Below are 20266 nucleotides of genomic sequence, written 5' to 3' on the forward strand. Positions count from 1 at the left end.
GGCACAAAGTCTTAAATTCCCATTTTACAGATGAGGTAACTGAGGCCCAGAGGAGTGAAGTGACTTGTCCAAGGTCACACAGGAGACAAGTGGTGGAACCAGGATTAGAACTCACTAGGCCATGCTGCTTCTGCTTCCATGCTGACTCAGCCTTTGCACTTTTTGATCTCGCCAAGATTATGTCTGTAGTGTGTTGCAGAGATATTTATGAACTCTCTCTATATAGATAGATTCTTAGATATGTAAATATACATATAGTATTTATATCATCATATGTACACAGAGGGTGTACTCAAGCACTGAAACCTAGCTCTGCAATCAGTAGGTATTCAATAAACAGCACTGACTGACTGGTCAACCACCTGATTTGTTATCCAAACTGAGACTTGTTGGGATAATCACCAAAAATCTGGATAAGTGAATAAATTTGGGTCCATAAACCATCTGATAGATGAACTCCATTTTGTTCTCTTTTTCAAATTTTAGATTAACCCACTAGCCTAGGCTGGAATCCGCTCAGCTAATGAGCTTTCTCCAGTATGTAAGTCCGTTTGAGGACAAATCCCCATCATGTACATACTGTGTATACATACTTGGAACCAGATAAACAAACAAACATCCTTCCAGCCTTCTATCCCATGGGTGGCGGAGAAAAGGCTCAACTGTCCTTTTGGGTCAGGGGTACAGCTGATATGAGGAGGTTTTTTTTTTTTTTAAGAGTCTCTTTTGGACCAAAATCCCTGATCAACGAGATCAGGAAAAATCCTGCTCCAGATTTTCTCTGCCAAGTCGGCAGAAAAGATGGCTTAATTACCAAGTCACTACAGCCGATAAACCCCATTTGAGCTTTGTAAAACTGTGAGATCATCAGGGTTTAAAAGATGAACCTAAAAGCCCTTCCCGAAATAAAATGAGCTGATTTTCCTGTCTAAGAACTCTCTCCCTTCGCCAACACCTTCTCTCCACTCCCCATCCAACTGACAATAAATATTTGGAAGAATGAGAAATCATTAATTCAGGGCATAAATTCATGGAGATAAAAGCCCAGACAATCACATATCTAGACTTCCACGGCACTGTGGCTTGGCTCAGAGGAGACCCTGAAGTTGTTTGCACCTGTCCTCAGGTTCAGAATAGTGATGATTTTGCAAACATCTCCTGCTGCGGGTTGGTGGAAAAACATGACTCAGATTCCTCAGAGCAAAGAGTAGCTCCTCGCTCTCCAACCTGGACAAGCAGGGGAAGTGTTTATCATCACAACAACCTTATGAGGTAGCATTGGACAGGGATTATTAAACCCTATTTTGAGGAAGAGGAAACTGAGGCACAGAGTGTGACTTTGCTAGGTAGTACAACATATCTGTCAGACTGCAAGGTCTTGGAAGGCAAGTGGTGCGTGTTTTGCTTCTAGGGTATTCTCCCAGGTGCTTAGTACAGTGCTCTGAACTTAATGGCTCATCCCTCTAGACTGCAAGCTCGTTTTGGGCAGGGAACATGTGTACCAACTTTGTTATATTGTTCTCTCCCAAGTGCTTAGTACAGTGCTCTGCACACAGTAAGCGCTCAATAAATGATTGATTGATTAGTGGGCATTCAATAAATATTACTCTTGATTCCATTAGACCACACTACCTGCCAGCAGAAAAAAATGCAGCGTGGGAAGCTATCAGGACCAGGATCTGAGTATTTCAAATTTATACAAGTCACAAAAACTGGAGAGCAAATGGACTCCACAGGAAAAAAAATGCTAGAAAAGGCAAGGATGAACATTTGGACACCACCAAGGCGGATCTCTAGCTTGTTCTTTTGAGAATCTAAAAACAGGGGAAACTCACGTCACTGATGTTCGGGACCCCCACCTGAGAACTGCGATCATTAACATACCCAAACCCATTTTGCGAGAAGAGAAACTGAGACCCGGCATACTTTTCTTTCCCTGGTAGTGACACAGGAGCCAAGTCAACATCAGGGACTAGAATCCGGAAGGCAGACTGCCACTTTCGCAATCGATTAGTGCTGTGCCCGCCCACATCCTTCCATGTTAAACCCCTTCTAATGCAGATGGAGACAAATAGAAACAGACCAGTTAACATATTTAAAAGTGTGTGTGTATGTGTGAGAGAGAGAAAGAGAGAGAGAAAAAAGGAGAGAAAGGCCAGGTCTCCGTTCAAACGGGTAACAACACCAGCACGCAACAGAGGCCAAAGAACAGATTGCAGTGTTCTGGGGTCAATAGTAGCATAGCAGAGTTGTAAGACTTACCCATGAATAGCATGGATAGAGTGAGGTTCGTAATGGTATCTTCCCTCTTGATGTCGCATGTCTATCGGTAAGGGAGCATGGAACGCTGGGAAAAGGTGCTGCGGAACTGTGGAGGGGGGGAGAAAAGAGGAAAAGAAAAAGGACTTCAAAAACTTTTTCCTCCCTTTTAAAACAATTTCAAAGGCCCTAAAGCTCCATGAATTTCAGAGCAAGTGCAGTGCAGGACAAGGGGGCTTCATGATACCGGGTGCTATCATAGACCAGAGAAGTGGAATGAATAAATAATCAAAGTCATCCTGAGAAATCCTACATCTTCAACATAAAAGATCTCCAACAGAGTTTTTGACAGAGACAAGCAGCTAAGCGCTCTTTGAACTTGGGGAGATTATAGGAAGTACCAAGGAAAGCTAGACTTGCAAGGCAAATCAGAGCTGACAGGGCTGACACAATCCAATTTCTCAGGCCCGCGGCCGAGTCGGAGCTGCTAGTTGCTCGTTTCCTGAGCCTCTGTACACGGCGGAGAGATTGCACTGGAAATATTTACCTAAGGCCATGGATAATATCAAGAGCTGTGCCCGCATAAACTGCACCCCCGTTCAAGGCACCGAGAGGGTTCTGCCGCTCAGATGCCGAGAAATGATCCTAAATTGCTCTCGCATGTCTGCATTTGCAGCCACATTTTTTATTCATCCAAGGAGCTTGATTCATCTTTGATGGAATGATAAAGTGGTCTCTGAAGGCACGGAACACCTACATTGACTTATTAAATCAGTGGGCTTTAATATTTATTATTCGCCTGAAAAGTTATGCTGGAAGTATCGGAGAAAGTCATTGAGCTTCGGATAAATCTGAAGGGTCAGTCCATTTTCCTGGCCTTTCTCTAGTGAGTGAAGCCGCCTGATCTCCTTGTTATCTAGTACTGGTAACTATACTTATAGGATGTTCTTTACAGGAAAAAAAAAATGTGTTGAGGTGATTTCGAGATAAATGGAATCAGACGAGGAGATAAACATCTTTTGGCCATTTGATAGGAAATGACCGAAAAGGCAGAAATTTGGAACTACCTCCAAGTATCTCACATCATGTCTGGGGAGTAAAAATTGTGACGGTAGGAATCTCTGATCCTGTAAAAAAAAATTAAACGGCTTCCTCTCTCACGGATCCCAAATCAGAATGGTAAGAAACATAAAGGTGGGACTTCCATAGCATGTGGAATTTGAGGTATCCCATGCATCTTTATATCCTTAATCCTTCTAGTGACTCAGGGGTGAATGAATCATCTTGAAACCCATTTTGGAGGTGCGGAAACAAGGACAAAGAGGAGAAAGGGTCTGCGGAAAAACCCCAGCAGGGGGCAGAATCATGAAGAATACAGGCCCTTTGCTTCCAGCTCTCTGCTTTCTCAATCCAAAGGATTTTAAACACTTCCATCCCCTTAATGTCCTTGAGGATTACTGAAATTCTGTCCTAAAGCCCCACATCTCCTCACCACTAGAAAAAGAGAAACATAAACCCCCTCCCACTCCCTACCCAATCTTGCTCTCTATGGTGAGAGAACAGTGTCTTCTATTTCTGTTCTACTGTACTCTCCCAAGCTCTTAGTACAGTGCTCTGCACATAGCAATAATAATAATAATAATAATGGTATTTGTTAAGCACTTACTATGTGCCAAGCACTGTTCTAAGCACAGTAGTAGATACAAGCAAATCGGGTTGGACATAGTCCCTGTCCCACATGGGGCTCACAGTCTCAATCCTCATTTTACAGATAACTGAGGCCCAGAGAAGTGAAGTGAATTGTCCAAGGTCACACAGTAGACAGGTGGCAGAGGGGGGAATTAATGTTGGTATTTGTTAAGCGCTTACTATGTGCAGAGCACTGTTCTAAGCACTGGGGTAGACACAAGGGAATCAGGTTGTCCCACGTGGGGCTCACAGTCTTAATCCCCATTTTTACAGATGAGGTAACTGAGGCACAGAGAAGCTAAGTGACTTGCCCACAGTCACACAGCTGACAAGTGGCAGAGCCGGAATTTGAACTCATGATCTCTGACTCCAAAGCCCATGCTCTTTCCACTGAGCCACGCTGCTTCTCATGGATTAGAACCCATGACCCGCTGACTCCCAGAACGTTGCTCTATCCACTACGCCATGCTGCTTCTCAATAGTAAGCACTCAATAAATATCACTGATCAGTTGGTTGATTGAAAGAAGAGAGAGGGGAAAGGAAGGACTGAGGAGGTGGAGCCTGGCTCATTAACCCACAACTCACTGCTCCCAGCCCCAAGCTGCTCTTCGGGGCTTTGCAGCAGCAGCAGCTCTGACAGCTGTTATCCCAGCAGGTTTGCCCACCCCCTTTCCTCCTCCCCCATCCTCCCACCAAGCTCCACTACTGCTCTCCCCTGGGTCCTGTTTCTGAGCATAAGGACCCACCCCCAACCTGCCCACTGGAGTCATTAGCATTTAACATTACCATTTCCATATTGCCTCTTTGCAAGGAGGTGGGTTCCAGGAGAGGGGGGAAATGGCACCATCACCTTGATACAATGAATCTTTGCTAGGCTGCCTTCCCGGTTTCCTGATGACAGTGCTTTCCATCAGATTAACTCCCCGCTGGAACCCTAAGCTGCTCTCCTTTATCCCCGGGATCATCGGATTCAAGCACAACAAAGCTACAGAGAGGAGCAGTATGTGGACTTGGGGAACTTCCTATTTCTTTTCAGAAACAAAGGGCTACTCCCACCTACCCCCACCCATTCTCCTCAAGCCAACTTTCCCGCCAGCGTTTGTGGATGGCTCTGTTGTCATAACACACCTTTTTTCATCACATTTTCATGATAATTGGAGTTTTGGAGGAAGTGGAGGTTGTGTGTAGAATTGTCCCACCCCTTCTGCTGTGACTTGCTCTACCTGTCAGCATTCCAAAGTTCGGCCTGAAAGCATCCAAAACAGAAACTAAAATCCCTTCAGCACCTCGTTTCGTGCTGAAAGGCAGCAGTCGGAGCCCAGTTAATAGGGAGTTCTGATCCCCGGACCTAGTCCTGTTGTTCCCTGGAATCTTGGAATCTGGATCTGGTCAGTCAGTCAGTCAATCGTATTTATTTAGCACTTACTGTGTGCAGACCACTGTGCTAAGAGCTAGGGAGAATACGATGTAACAATGAACGGGCACATCCCTTGCCCACAGTGATCTGGTAGCCTATCGGCAAGGAAGGAGGGTTAGAGCAATTGATTACCGCTCTCCAACAGTACTGATAATCACAACTGTGGTATTTGTTAGCACTTCCAATGAGCTGAACACTGTGGTAAGCACTGAGGTAGACCCAGCTCTTTGACACAATCCCTTCCCATATAAAAACAGTGTGACCCAGTGGAAAGAGCACAGGCCCGGGAGCCAGAAGACCTGGGTTCTCAACCCTGCTCTGCCACTTTTCTCTCTATGCTCTGTTTCTCCATCTCCCTTCAGACCACGAACCCCTTGTGGGTCAGGAACTGGTAACAGGTTTCGAGCTTAGCACAGTGCCGGGCACTTAGTAGGTGCTTAATAAACACCACAATCCTTATTATGGAGCTCATGGTCTGAGGGGAAGAGAGAACACGTATTGAATCTTCATTTTACAGAAGAGGAAACTGAGACATCAAGTGACTTGGCCAAGTTCATACAGCAGGCAAGCGGCAGGGCCGGGGTTAACACCCAGGCCTTCTGACTCCCAGCCAAGAGCTCTTCCCTCTAGGTGAGTTGCTTCTCTCTACCTCCCCACCTCTGTCAGCCTCCCCTTTATGGCCCACACAAGTCAGACCCGGGTTCTAGCAAAGGAGCTTTGTAGTGGAAGATATTCCTGGTTCTGACTGCATGATGCAGCAGAGAACTAGCACTACATAGTACCTAATATATTCGGCCCCCTCCAAATAGGAGGACACTGAGCAGTGACTGTCCAGCTCCTAAGACGTACGACCCGCTGAATAATGGAACTGAATCAATGTGTATCCTTCAGGGGACTCTCTATATGCTTATTTCAAAAATCAAAACACCCATTTTTCAAGTCTTAACCTTGACACTGAAATCCAAAGTTTTCAAATTTTCCACCAACTTCGAAAATGTACTTATAGCTCTGTTTACCACTTTACTTGCAAGATTTAGGAATCAGAGGTGTTGGAAGCAGTACAGGTTGGAGCAGATATGTGAAACACTCTTTATGGGAACGGTCAAGGAATTCTGTCTTTAATCATGAGAAGCAGCGTAGCCTAGTGGATGGAGCCCAGGCTTGGGAGTCTGAGGACTTGGGTCCTAATCCTGGCTTCACCACTTGTCTACAGTGTGACCTTGGGCAAGTCGCTTCACTTCAGTCATTTCATCTGTAAAATGGGGATAAAAGCTGTGAGCCCTGTGTGGGACATGGATTGCGTCCAACCTGATTAGCTTGTATCTATGCCAACTCTTAGTAAAGTGCCTGGCACATAGTAAGCATATAACAAGTACTGTTAAAAAAAAAAATCAACCAATCTTTCATTTGATGAGTGCTTACTAGTAGAGAGGAGTGAACTAAGCACAGAGGAGAGTAAAGTGGAATAGAGCTGGTACAGTTGCTACCCACACGAAGCCTTGAGAAGTTCTGTGATTGTTAATGATATTTGTTAGGCGCTTACTAAGTGCCAGGCACTGTTCTAAGCACTGGGGTGAATACAAGATAATCAGGTTGGACCCAGTCCATGTCCCAAAAGGGGCTCACAGTCTTAATTTCCATTTTACAGGTGGGGTAACTGAGGCACAGAGAAGTGAAGCAACTTTCCCACGATCACCCAGCAGACAAATGGCAGAGCCAGGATTAGAAAGAACCAAGATCCTTCTGACCCCCAAGCCTGGGCCGACGTGAAGCCGGCGATCGTATTGGTGCTGAAAGTGCTCCCCACATGTTTGGATCAAGGGTTTTCTTCCACTCCCATGAGCACAAACAGCTCCTTTTGAAGAAAGGATCACCTTGGGTGGTGTCAGCCCAGGCAAAGAACCCATAAAACTGAGAGTCGAGACAATTAGGTAAATTAATTCAAACCTCAGACCCCCAAACCCGATACTGAGGCAAAAAGGACATCATCAACAACAAAACCGTGGTTTCTTGGCCTAAATTCTCTGGCTGGTCTGCCTGCATTGATCAGATTCTCCAGATAATTGCTCAGCCCTCATCTGCCTAAGAATCCACAAGTTCAGAGTATCAAGCAGCCAGCGAATCCCTGAAACAAGTAGTACTTCTCTGGGTTTGAGCTTGGTCCCTGGCGTTTGATTTGCACAAGACAGAACTAACTGTGGAAAATGAATAATAATTACCGTAATAACACCTTGCTTCTGCAGGGACAGTTTTCTGTGCTGCTGTAAGTGCCTTGCAGACATCATCTCATTAACCCTTACCGCATCCCAGGTAGGAATGCCAGAAGGCTGGTGTTATTCTGCCCATTTCACAGAGGAGGAAACAAGTCAAAGGCATGAAGTGACTTGACCAAAGTCATGTGGGTGAATGAGCACCTGAAGCTAATCTCTTCTCTAGATGCCATGGCCTCTAATCTTTGGAAAAATGTCTCTTTTCTTGTTTTGTTTTTTCTTTTCCTATGGTATTTGTTAAGTGCTTACTAGGGTGCCAGGAACTGCACTAAGCAATGGGGTAAATACAAGCTAATCAGGTTGGACCCGGTCCATAATAATGATAATAATGATGGTATTTGTTAAGCGCTTACTATGTTCCAGGCACTGTTCTAAATGTTGGAGTAGATACACTGGGGAAGATGTGGGGTTATCAGGTTGTCCCATGTGGGGCTCTTATTCCCCCTTTTACAGATGAGGTAACTGAGGCCCAGAGAAGTTAAGTGACTTGTCCAAAGTCACACAGCTGGCAAGTGGTGGACCTGGGATTAGTGGTGGAGCCACGACCTCTGACTCCCAAGCCCATGCTCTTTTCCACTAAGCCACTTCCCACAGGGGGCTCACAGTCTTAATCTCTATTTTACAGATGAGGTAACTGAGGCACAGAGAAGTTAAATGACCACTCCCAGGTCACACAGCAGACAAGTGGCAGAGCCACCCTCTACCCAATAGGAAACACTGCTTCTTTTTTTTCCAGAAACAGGTTTTATTTTCATCCTTTGGATTCTTAAAGTTACAGTGAGGCTTTTATATCAACAACATTTTTCTAGACATATGAATATTAATTTTGTAAGCTTCCTTGCCTAAAATTATTTTGGCACTATTTCAATCAGTAGTATTTATTGAGTGCTTACTCTGATCAGGGCACTGTACTAAACGCCTGGGAGAGTAGAATAGAATTAGTGGCCATGCAATTAAATGCCAGAAGAAAGAATAATGAAAAAATAATACGGATGTCTATTTGTGTAGCCCTTTCATTTCTCGCATCATTTGATCCTCTCCTCCTCCATGCTAGGCCCAGGGGTTGCACTCTGAGTGCTACTAGGAGTGGCCACAAACTAGCTTCCCCCCCTTAAAATTTTTGGACCAGGGGCCTCTTGCATCTTTAAGACCTCTGCATGGAAGCACTGGGAAAAAAGACCCTGGGAAGAACTAATCAGACAGCAGCTCATGCACTTGAGACTCCCTCTGCCAATGGTGTCTACATACAAATAAAAATAAATAATAGCATTTGTTAAGCGCTTACTATGTGCAAAGCACTGCTCTAAGCGCTGGGGGGATACAAGGTGATCAGGTTGCCCCACGTGGAGCTCACAGTCTTCATCCCCATTTTACAGATGAGGGAACTGAGGCCCAGAGAAGTGAAGTGACTTGCCTAAGGTCACACAGCTGACAAGGGACTGAGCGGGGATTAGAACTCATGACATCTGACTCCCAAGCCCCAGCTCTTTCCAGTGAGCCACGCTGCTTCTAGCGTGGCTTTTAATCCTGTTTCTACATGGGAAACTAGAGCCCAACTTTCCAGGATGCCCAAATTCCCAGCATGCCTTGTCTGAAAACTTGTCTTATGCTGAGGAGTCGTCTCCACCCCATAGCGACATTATGGACACATCTCTCCCAGATCACCCCACCTCCATCTGCAGTCGTTCTAGTAGTGTATCCATAGAGTTTTCTTGGTCAAAGTACGGAAGTGGTTTATAATAATGTTGGTATTTGTTAAGCGCTTACTTTGTGCAGAGCATTGTTCTAAACGCCGGGGTAGATACAGGGTAATCAGGTTTTCCCACGTGAGGCTCACAGTTAATCCCCATTTTACAGATGAGGGAACTGAGGCACAGAGAAGTTAAGTGACTTGCCCACAGTCACACAGCTGACTATTTTCATTACCCTATTTATTTTGTTAATGAAATGTACATCACCTTGATTCTATTTAGTTGCCATTGTTTCTACGAGATGTTCTTCCCCTTGACTCTATTTATTGCCATTGTTCTTGTCTGTCCGTCTCCCCCGATTAGACTGTACGCCCGTCAAACGGCACGGACTGTCTCTATCTGTTGCCGACTTGTTCATTCCAAGCGCTTAGTATAGTGCTCTGCACATAGTAAGCACTCAATAAATACTATTGAATGAAAGTGGCAGAGCCAGGATTCAAACCCATGAACTCTGACTCCCAAGCCCGGGCTCTTTCCACTGAGCCACGCTGGTTTACCACTGCCGCCTTCCACACAGTAAACTTGAGTTTCCGTCCTAACCCTAACGCTGACCCTAAACGTGAGTTTCCACCCCCGACTGTCTCCCACGCCACTGCTGCCCAGCACAGGTGAGTTTTGACTTGTAGCAGATTGCCTTCCTCTGGTTAGCCATTGCCCAAACCAGAGATGGAATGAAGCAGCTGGCGTAGTGGATAGAGCACAGGCCTATCAGAAGGTCATAGGTTTTAATCCCGGCTCTGCCACTTGTCTGCTGTTTGTCCTTGGGCAAGTAACTTCACTTCTCTCTGCCTCAGTCGCCTCATCTGTAAAACGGGGATTGAGACTGTGAGCTCCACTTGGGACAGGGATAAATCCAATCCGATTTACTTGTATCAGCCTCGGCATTTAGTACAGTGCCTGGCACATAGTAAACGTTTAATAAATACCACGATTATTATTATGCCTCTGCTTGATTCTCCCTCCTGTAGCTGAGACCAGTAGAGTACTGGAGACTCTCCAGGTGCCACCCTGAGAGGGGTGTCTGGAACCTAGATGGACAAAATGCTCACCACCAAATTAGCGGAGGGAAACCTATCGTGAGAGTGCTGAGCTTTGGGTGTTCTCTGCAGCTGGCTCGAGTCAATTAATCAATGTTATTTAGAAGGTAAGCTCATTGTGGGCGGGGAATGTGCTTATCAATTCTTTTGTACTGTACTTTCCCAAGTGCTTCATATAGTGCTCTGCCCACAGTAAATGCTCAATAAATACGATTGATTGATCGAGTGCTTACTGTGTACAGAGCAAGTATTCTAAGTGCGTGGGAGGGTACACTCCAACAGAGTTGGTAGACACATTCCTGGTCAGAAGGAGCTTGTAAGTACAGAGAAGAGGCAGATGTTAATATAAATAAATTAATAATGATAATTGAAGTGTTTATTAAGGGCTTACTAAATGCCAGGCACTGCATTAAGCGCTGGGGGTGGGGAGAATATGAGCAAATCGAGTTGGAAAAAATCCCTGCCCCACAGGCTCACAGTCTTAATTCCCATATTCCTGATGAGGTAGTTGAGGCACAGAGAAATTCGTTCGTTCATTCATTCTGTTGTATTTATTGAGCACTGGGAGCATTAGCATTAGGAGTTTTTGCTTGATACGGAGGTTGATAGGCAACCGCTGGAGATTTTTGAGGAGGGGCTGACATGCCCAGAATATTTCTGTAGAAAGTTAATTTGGGCAACAGAGTGAAGTATAGACTGAAGTGGGGAGAGACACGAGGTTGGGAGAAGTGAAGTGACTTGCCCAGAGACATAACAGAATAATGGCTATGTTCCTTAGTGCTGTGGCAGAGCTTGGGGCTACAGCTCATCTTGGGAACGAGATCCTGAATTCTCCCAGCAGGGGGAATTAGCCAGCCCTTGGGAGGCAGAACTAAAAAGCTGGAAGTGGAACTAAAAAGATGAAATTGCAAATTCTAAGTCCTTCTAGGCTGTAAGCTCATTGTGGGCAGGGAATGTATCCGTTAGACTCTGCCAAGTGCTTAGTACAGTGCTCTGCACACAATAAACGCACAGTATATATGATTGACCGACTGACTAATGCGGAGTGTGAGTGTAGGAGTCTCCTGGAGGTGTCAGGGGAATTGCACCTATTCAACACAAGTTCTGATTCTGAATCAGACAGCTGGAAGAAGAGCTACTTGGATGAATGATCCCTCCACTGCTCTGAATGAAACCCAACCTGAAACCAGTGTCGTGTCCTCGACAGTTTCACTGGATAACTACCTTTCTGTCCACTGTTCTCTTGCTCGGAGCCTCCTCACCTCTGCTCCTGGCCCTAGGATCCTCTGCACTTTCTGGCTCCAACCCAATCAATCCGACCATGGTATTGATGGGGCATTTACTGTGTGCAGAGCACTGCACTAACTAATAGAGTTAGTGTACAGGATCCCTGCCCACAGGGATCTTCAGTCAATCAGTCATTGAGTAGGTGCTGTGTGAGAGCACTGTATAAATTTTGAGAGTGCTCTACTAAGTGTTTGGGAAAATCCACTACAATACAGTTGTACAGGGCCACGATCCCTGCCCATAAGGATTTTCCAATATACAGGGGAAGGCAGACATTAACATAGATTAAGTATAGGGGAAATAGTAGCTTGTAAGGATATGTGTTTAAGTGCTGTGGGGCTGGGGTGAGCATCAGAGGGCTAAAGGGGTGCATAGCCAAGTGCAAAGTTGACCTAGTGGGGAGGGCAGGTAGGGGAAATTAGGGCTTAGTGAGGGAAGACTTCTCAGAGCGGATGTGATTTTAGGAAGGTTTTGAAGGTAGACTGTTGAATATGAAGGGGACGGGGAGATCCAGGCCAGAGGAAATGTGTGGGCAAGAGGTCACTGTCAGGACAAGACACTGACCTCAAGGTACAAAGAGAAGATTGGCACTAGAGGAGCAAAGTGTGTGAGTTAGATTGTTAGATTTTAGTAGGATATCAGGAAGGTAAGGTAGGAGGGAGAGAGCTGATAGTGTTGTAAAGCCGAGGGTAAAGAGTTTCTGTTTGATGTGGAGGTGGATAGACATCCACTGAAAGTTTTGGAGGAGGGAGGAGTCTAGAGGGACAGACTGACCAAAAGCAGAACCATCCAAATACCCTGAAAAGGGCCATTTCAATCAATCTATCAATCACTTTTATCGAGCCTTTAGTGTGTCCCTAGCATTACACTAAGCGCTTGGGAGAGTACAACAGAGTTGTAGACACATACCCTGCCCACAACTACGTTTCAGTCTAGAGGATGAGACTGGCATTTATATAATTAAGTCCATTATGGATCTGTACCTAAGCACTGTGGGGCTGAGAGAGGAATGAGTAAAGGGAGCAAATCCAGTGCAAGGGTGACACATAAGGGAGAGGGAAATGAGGAAATGAAGGCTTAGTCAGGGAAGGCCTCCTGGGGGAGACGTGCCTTCAATAAGGCTTTGAAAGTGGGGGAAGTAACTGTCCGTCATATAATCAATCAATCAATCAATGGTATTTATTGAGCACTTTTGTACAGAGCACTGTACTAAGCATTTAATTAATTAATTTAATTAATTGGAGAAGCAGCGTGGCTCAGTGGAAAGAGCACGGGTTTTGGAGTCAGAGGTCATGGGTTCTAATCCCAGCTCCGCCACTGGTCAGCTGTGTGACTTTGGGCAAGTCACTTCACTTCTCTGGGTCTCAGTTACCTCATCTGGAAAATGGGGATGAAGACTGTGAGCCCCAGGAGGGACAACCTGATCACCTTGTATCCCCCCAGCGCTTAGAAAGGTGCTTTGCACATAGTAAGCGCTTAACAAATACCAACATTATTATTTAATTAAGAGGGAGGGTGGTTCTGTCACATTCCAAGCAAGAGACAAATGTAAGTTTCCACAGATAGCCCGCTCTGAAAGCAAGACACAGCAAGCTCAAGAACCCCGGAGACGGCTCTAGTTTGGGAGGCGGCGGTGGTGGCAGTGCCCTGGAAATGGTTCTCCAGCCTCTGTTCAATAGAATTCCTCTCCCAAGTTGTGTGGCTCAAGGTAGGGTCACAATCAAATATTTATCACTGTCCTGCTGGGGGATGGCATCCTCTTAGTCCTGCTTGGGAGGGAAGGACTGAACCCTCACAGAAGTTTATTAATAATGATAATAATAACAGTATTTACTATTAAGTGCTTACTTAAGTGTTTACTATGTGCCAAGCACTGCTCTAAGTGCTGGGGTAGATATAGGCTAATCAGTTTGGACACAGTGCCTGTCACGTATAGGGCTCACCCTCTTAAACTCCATTTTACCAATGAGGTAACTGAGTCCCAGAGAAGTGAAGTGACTTGCCCAAGGTCACAGAGCAGACATGTGGCAGAGTCAGGATAAAAATCCAGGTCCTTCTGACTCCCAGGCCCTTGGTTTATCCACTAAACCATGCTGCTTCCCTATGGGCACACAGTGGACAAATGAAGTCAAGAGGTAAAGGCTTGGCAAGGTGAAAATATTCCTCTAAACTGTAAGACTTGTGGGGTTTTTTTGGGTGTGTTTTTCTTAAAGAGTATTTGTTAAGCACTTTCTATATGCCAGGTACTGTTCTAAGTGCTGGGGTAGATACAAACTAATCAGATTGGAAACAGCTCCATTCCATCCCAGTCACTGGGGACAGAGAAATGTTCATTCATTCAATCACATTTATTGAGCACTTACTGTGTGCAAAGCACTGTACTAACCCCTTGGGAAAGTAAAATGGAATAATAATAATAATAATGTTGGTATTTGTTAAAGCGCTTACTATTTGCAGAGGAGCACTGTTCTAAGCGCTGGGGTAGACACAAGGTAATCAGGTTGTCCCACATGAGGCTCACAGCCTTAATCCCCATTTTACAGATGAGGTAACTGAGGCACAGAGAAGTTAAATGACTTACCCAAGGTCACACAGCTAAGTGGGGGAGCCGGAATTTGAACCCATGACCTCTGACTCCGAAGCCTGTGCTTTTTCCACTGAGCCACGCTGCTTCTCTACAATAAAGAATGACATTCCCTGCCCACAGTGGCTTGCAGTTTGGGTGGGGTGGCTGAGGGAGCAAGTGCCCTTCAGAGAAAGAGGAAGAATCACTGTTCCCTCCCAGGAGCTGTAGAGCCACCAGCCAATGGGTAGGCTGCTTCAGGGGTTCCTGGGTTGGGGAACAACAGGAACAGAGAGTAAGACAATCTACGTTCTGTTGGCCCCTTGGTGACTTTGAGCAAGTCACAACCTCTTTGGGCTTCAGTTTCCCAGGGTTTGGTGTGAGAATTCATTTATTCATTCAATCACATTTATTGAGCGCTTACTGTGTGCAGAGCACTGTATGAAGTGCTTAGAATGTACAATTCGGCAACAGATATAGACAATCCCTGCCCAAGCACCATTACCATGAAGTGTTTTAAGGCGCAGGGTGAGGTGACAGAACTTAGGAAAGAGGAGTTAGTGGGAAGTCTGGAGCAGCATAAAGAACACCAGTGTGGGAAGTTCCAGGCCTCCAGTCCTCTGAAAGCATGTGACCATCACCAAGGGGACAGAGGGACACCGGGTTCTCAAGGAGAGTGCAGGCAGCTAAAGATTGGTACAAGCCTTCAGCCTCCCAGATGAGGACCCTAAAGCCCAGAACGGGAGGGGCCGTCCCAGAAGCCAGAGACCCCAACTCCCAGCGTCCTCCCCTCACTCACAGAGCGGCAGGCTGGCTTCAGTATAGCTGCCGCCAGACAGGCCCACTTGGGTCCCTCCCCGATTAGACTGTAAGCCTGTCAAAGGGCAGGGACTGTCTCTATCTGTTACCGATTTGTACATTCCAAGCGCTTAGTACAGTGCTCTGCACATAGTAAGCGCTCAATAAATACTATTGAATGAATGAATGAATGTCTACCCCTCTGTTATATTGAACTCGCCCGCGAGCTTAGTAGAGTGCTCTGTGCACAGTAAGTGCTCAGTAATCGTGGTTGATGGATTGATGACAGGTAACAGTGGGGTGAGTAATATTATTGAGCATCCACTGAGCATAATAATAATAATAATGGTATTTGTTAAGGGCTTAACTATGTGCCAGACACTGTACTAAGTGCTGACACACTGGACTGAGCTCGGAGGCAAATGCAACAGAAGCCTGAGTCTCCTTCCCTTCTCACGGCTTCCGACCCAGAGAAGCAGTGTGGCCTAGTGGAAAGAGCACAAGCCTGGGAGTCAGACATGGGTTCTAATCCGGTTCTGCCACTTGTCTGCTGTGTGACTATGGGCAAATCACTTCACTTCTCTGGGCCTCAGTTCCCTCATCTGCAAAATAGGGATTAAACTGTGAACCTTATGTGGGACTGGGGCTGTGTCCAACATGATTATCTTGCATCTACCCCAGTGCTTAGTATAGTGCCTGGCGCATTGTAAGCACTAAACAAATACCATCATCATTATTATTATTACCCTCTGAGAAGCCACTCTCCCAGCACAGGCGGGTCTCAGTCGAAGAAATTTCCAGAGTGACGTAGTCCTGAAAATTACCCATCGTGGGCATCAAATGGAGAAGGCTAGGCCCACAACGCTCAGCTCCAAAAGATGTTTTTATCCCGCCAGGATGAGTGAGGGGGGAAAGTATTCTCCTCAGCAGGGGAACTAACACTAGCCCTCCAGACAACTGTGGTAGACCACCCAGGGAGAATCTGAGCTGGGTTTTCGTGACACACCTCACCCTAGGGGGCTCACAGAGGCAGAGAAATAGAGAGCTGGGGTTACTTTTTCCTCTTTTCTTCTTTGGCGTTGGCCTGAGCTCTGGGGAAGGGAGGGGTAGCAGTGGGAGAGTTAAGGGCCCACTTATTTAATTAGGCCCGGCTAGGTCAATCCTGTCCCAGGCTGTTTTATAATGGATTCTTTCCCGTACTATGGTGGATTGCACTGAGGGATGGGGGCGGGTGGGGGGAGGAGGGAAGAAGGGCTCTCCTGAGGGCTATTCGAGGGGAAAATGATTCAAAGGAGAGAGGATCGTTTCCAAGTCAGAATCCCCACATTCTCAGCCGTCCCTGCCTTCCCTGACAATAGGAGTACTTGCACACAGCCCTGGCTTCCTCAGCACTGTCCCCAGCAGCCTCAAAACACATGTTCCTGATTAACTCTGAGCTCTCAGCATATCCCGTGCCCTTCATCCCCCCTCTCTCCCTTGTATTTATGATGTTAGTCTAGTTTGGCAGCGAGGATGACAGCGCATGCCTAAAGTTTATCACGCCTTGTCACCCTGCAGATGCACAGCCTTGGAAAAGATAACAATAAGGAAGCCAAAGTTCACAATCTGGCTGAGACCCATGAGCCCCCAGAGCTTAGTTAGTCATGCAAATAGGCCAGGGTTCACAGGCCCACAATTTGATACAAATCAGCCTGGGCCACTTATGAAATCTGCCTACGGTCAAGAATTTTAACATGCATCGGAAATTCAACTCGTGGGGAATATGCTCTCTCACACCACTTTGGCTAACCACGCTGACGTGGATCATCATTAAGATAGTATTAAGTGTGGTCAGACAATTTTTTGGCGTTTTTTTGTTTTGTTTCTTTATTGGCAAAGCAGGCTCAGAGAATGATATTCCTAAACCACTTCACCCATCAAGTAAGTTTAATACTGTTAAATGAGCAACAACTATCTCACTGAGATGTCAGACAGGTATGATGGAATAGATTATATTTTGCTTTCTGAGCGTGATGCGAATAAGTAACTGTTTCTCTGAGGATCTCAAAACATGTAGCAACTAAGTTATGTATCTACCTCCTTTTGTCTCCTCATGAAGCAGAAACTCCTGACCATTGGCTTCAAAGGACTACTTGCTTTGTTCCCTGTCTACTAGTTTTGTTTTGTTGTCTATCTCCTGCTTCTAGACTGTAAGCCCATTATTGGGTAGTGATTGTCTCTATCTGTTGGACTTTCCAAGCACTTAGTACAGTGCTCTGCACACAATAAGCGCTCAATAAATACCATTGAATGAATGAATGAATGAATGAAAGGATTCAACTAACTCTCTCCCTTTTGCTTATCCACTCCCTTCTCCCACCACACCCCTGCTCACACTCTTCATTTCTCCCAAGTTAACACGCTCATTGTGTTTCACCCTTGCCTTTTCCACCACCAACCTCTTCCTTTTGCCAATCCTCTGTCCTGGAACTCCCTCCAACATCATAACTGATAGAGCACAGAGCTTACGCCTCCTTTAAAGGCCTTCTTAAATCACAGCTCCTCGAGAAAACTTTCCTTTTTAATTGCTAATCTTCCCACCTTATACACGTTATAGCCTCTCCTTGCCTCCTGAGCACTTAATCAGTGAATCAATCATATTCAATGAGCAGTTATTGTGTGTTCAATACTCTACCAAGACTGAATTTACAGTCTAGAAAGGGGATCTTACAGCCTACTGTCTACATTTAAGTACTAATATCCCCCATTACAATTCTGAGTATGTTTTATATGCTCTAGACCTTCTTCCTAACTATAATTCAGTTGTCTATCTTCCCCTCCAGACTGTAAACTCCTTGAGGGTAGGATTATATCTACTAATTCTTTTGTACTCTTCCAAGTGTTCTGAAAATAGCAGGTGCTTAATAAATGCTATTGATTGAGTGAGTGAAACCATGTCTCTGAAGATTAAAATTATTTTGTGGGGAAAATCACATAGCCAACCAGTGGCAGAAGGAGGAAAATAATTTGAGGTTCCTTAGCTACATGTTCCAATCCTTCTGGAATAAAATAATTCAGCCAGAGTAGACTGCAGAGGGAGGGAAGGAACCATGAAGTAAAAAGACAACGCAACATGCCATATTAAATGAGAATTAAGGAGATCCATTTGCACATTGTTTTCATTGTTTTTTTTTTCTTTTTAATCCCATCTAAATCGCACCCTTCAGGGAAAAAAAGGCAACATATGCCATTTCAAAGACATAGTTCTCTTTTTAAGTCTCTGAGGCAGAAAATATAAGTTGGGAAATTTTAGTGTGGGGGGGCGGAATGACCCCAAAAATGTGCACTTTGTTTTTGATCTTACATAGAGAATGTTTGTTGTGTTTGAGCAAGAGTGTGTTTGTGTGTGTGTGTGTGCACACGCGCATCTGTGATCCTGAGCATGTGTGTGAGGAGGATGGAGAAAGAAGACGTGTGTGGCTGCTTCACTTTTTCGTGCTGATTTTTGGATTGCTCAGGGTGTAGTTGAAACACCATCTACTGCAATGCTCTCCAGGCAGGGAGGTGCCTGAAAATCCTTTTTGTATCTAGGGTGATCCCATTATAATGATGTCGCTGTTTTAAGTGAGTCGGGCTAATGAACGAGCCCGAGGAAAACATCTTTACTGAAAGCTCAGCCCAAGTTAATGCACCATTAATAATGGCCCCGGTGAATTATTGGAGAAGATAACAGGGATGGGGTCAGAGAAGGTCCCAGACAAAGAATGGGGGAAATTGGGTCACAGAAACATGACAGGGCAGATCACATCGGCAGCCTGGGGAATTCTCCTTAGATGAAGTCATGTATTTCTACAAAGAATATTAACTAGCCTGTAGGCAATGAGCCTCTCAGAAACACTATCTCAGTTGGTGTCCAAAAAGGGGAGGGAGGAAGGTGGTATGGTGAAACCAAAAACCCAATCCATAACACACTTCTGACTCAGGAAAAATCCTCAGGATCTGGACTAAATTTTGGAAATCTGTTTTTTGAATTTTTTTCCATTACAGATAATAAAATGAGGGAACCACAAGTATATTTCTGCCATTCTTTGTAGTGGAAACCCATGTGCCTTTTCATTACTCTTTCCTGTCGATCACAGTTAAACTAAATGAACCTCAGCATGTTTAAAATGATTGCTTGCTCCACTCACAAGTACCCCAATGGAAATATGCTGAGGCCGTGACCATACAGTTTTTATTATTATTGTATTTCAATGCTTACTATGTGCCAGGCACTGGGCTAAGCACTGGGATAGATACTAGCTAATTAGGTTGGATAAAGTCCATGTCCACATGGGGCTCACAGTCTTAATCCTCATTTTACAGATGAGTAAACTGAGGCACAGAGAAATGAAGTGACTTGCCCAGGGTCGAAAAACGGCAGACAAGTGGCAGAGGTGGGATTAAAATCCAGGTTCTTCTGGCTCCCGGGATCATGCTATTTTTTCCATGAATATACGTAAGCTTTCATAGAATCAACAGGACCTAGAGACTGAAGATAATTTAAGGTTCCATCTCTTTCTCTCTGGCCATGTCTACTTCTAGCCCAACCAGAACATCATTCAAAAACCAGGGCACAAGAAGCAGTGTGGGCTAGTGGAAAGATCTCGGGCCTGAGTTCTAATTATTCACTTAGTCATATTTATTGTGCGTTTACTCTGGGCACAGCACTGAAGGAAGTGCTTGGAAAGTACAATTTGGCAACAGATAGAGACAATCCCTAGCCAAGAATGGGCTCACAGTCTAGAAGTGCACCCCCTTCTAGACAACAGACAACAAAACAAAACAAGTAGACAGGCATCAATACCCTCAAAATAGATAAATAGAATCCTAGATATATACATATCACTAATAAAATAGAGTAATAAATATGTACCAATATACACAAGTGCTGTGGAGAGGGAAAGGAAGTAGATCAGAGGGAGGGAGTGGACAATAGAGAGGGGAGGAGGAGCAGAGGAAAAGTGAGGTCTCAGTCTGGGAAGGCCTCCTGAAGGAGGTGAGCCTTCAGTAGGGCTTTGAAGAGGGGAAGAGAGTTAGTTTGGTAGATATGAGGAGGGAGGACATTCCAGGCCAGAGATAGGACATAGGCTGGTGGTCCACAGTGGTACAGGCGAGAACGAGGCACAGTGAGGAGGTTAGCAGCAGAGGAGCAGATTGGGGGCCTGGGCTGTAA

At 45.3% G+C, this 20266-nt stretch overlaps 1 protein-coding gene across 2 annotated transcripts in view; it reads right to left on the reverse strand.

The window, feature by feature from the left end:
- GLI2 (GLI family zinc finger 2) overlaps positions 1–2364 on the reverse strand; it is a 136126-nt gene extending 133762 nt beyond the window's left edge. For both annotated transcript variants that reach the window (XM_039913424.1, XM_029074521.2), the window contains exon 1: positions 2263–2364. In XM_039913424.1, the coding sequence (XP_039769358.1) occupies positions 2263–2321 (59 nt within the window). In that variant the 5' untranslated portion in view covers positions 2322–2364. The remainder of the gene's footprint in view (positions 1–2262) is intronic.
- Between the last annotated feature and the right edge of the window lie 17902 nt (positions 2365–20266).

Source organism: Ornithorhynchus anatinus, chromosome 1, assembly GCF_004115215.2.
Source record: "Ornithorhynchus anatinus isolate Pmale09 chromosome 1, mOrnAna1.pri.v4, whole genome shotgun sequence".
Taxonomy (NCBI): domain Eukaryota; kingdom Metazoa; phylum Chordata; class Mammalia; order Monotremata; family Ornithorhynchidae; genus Ornithorhynchus; species Ornithorhynchus anatinus.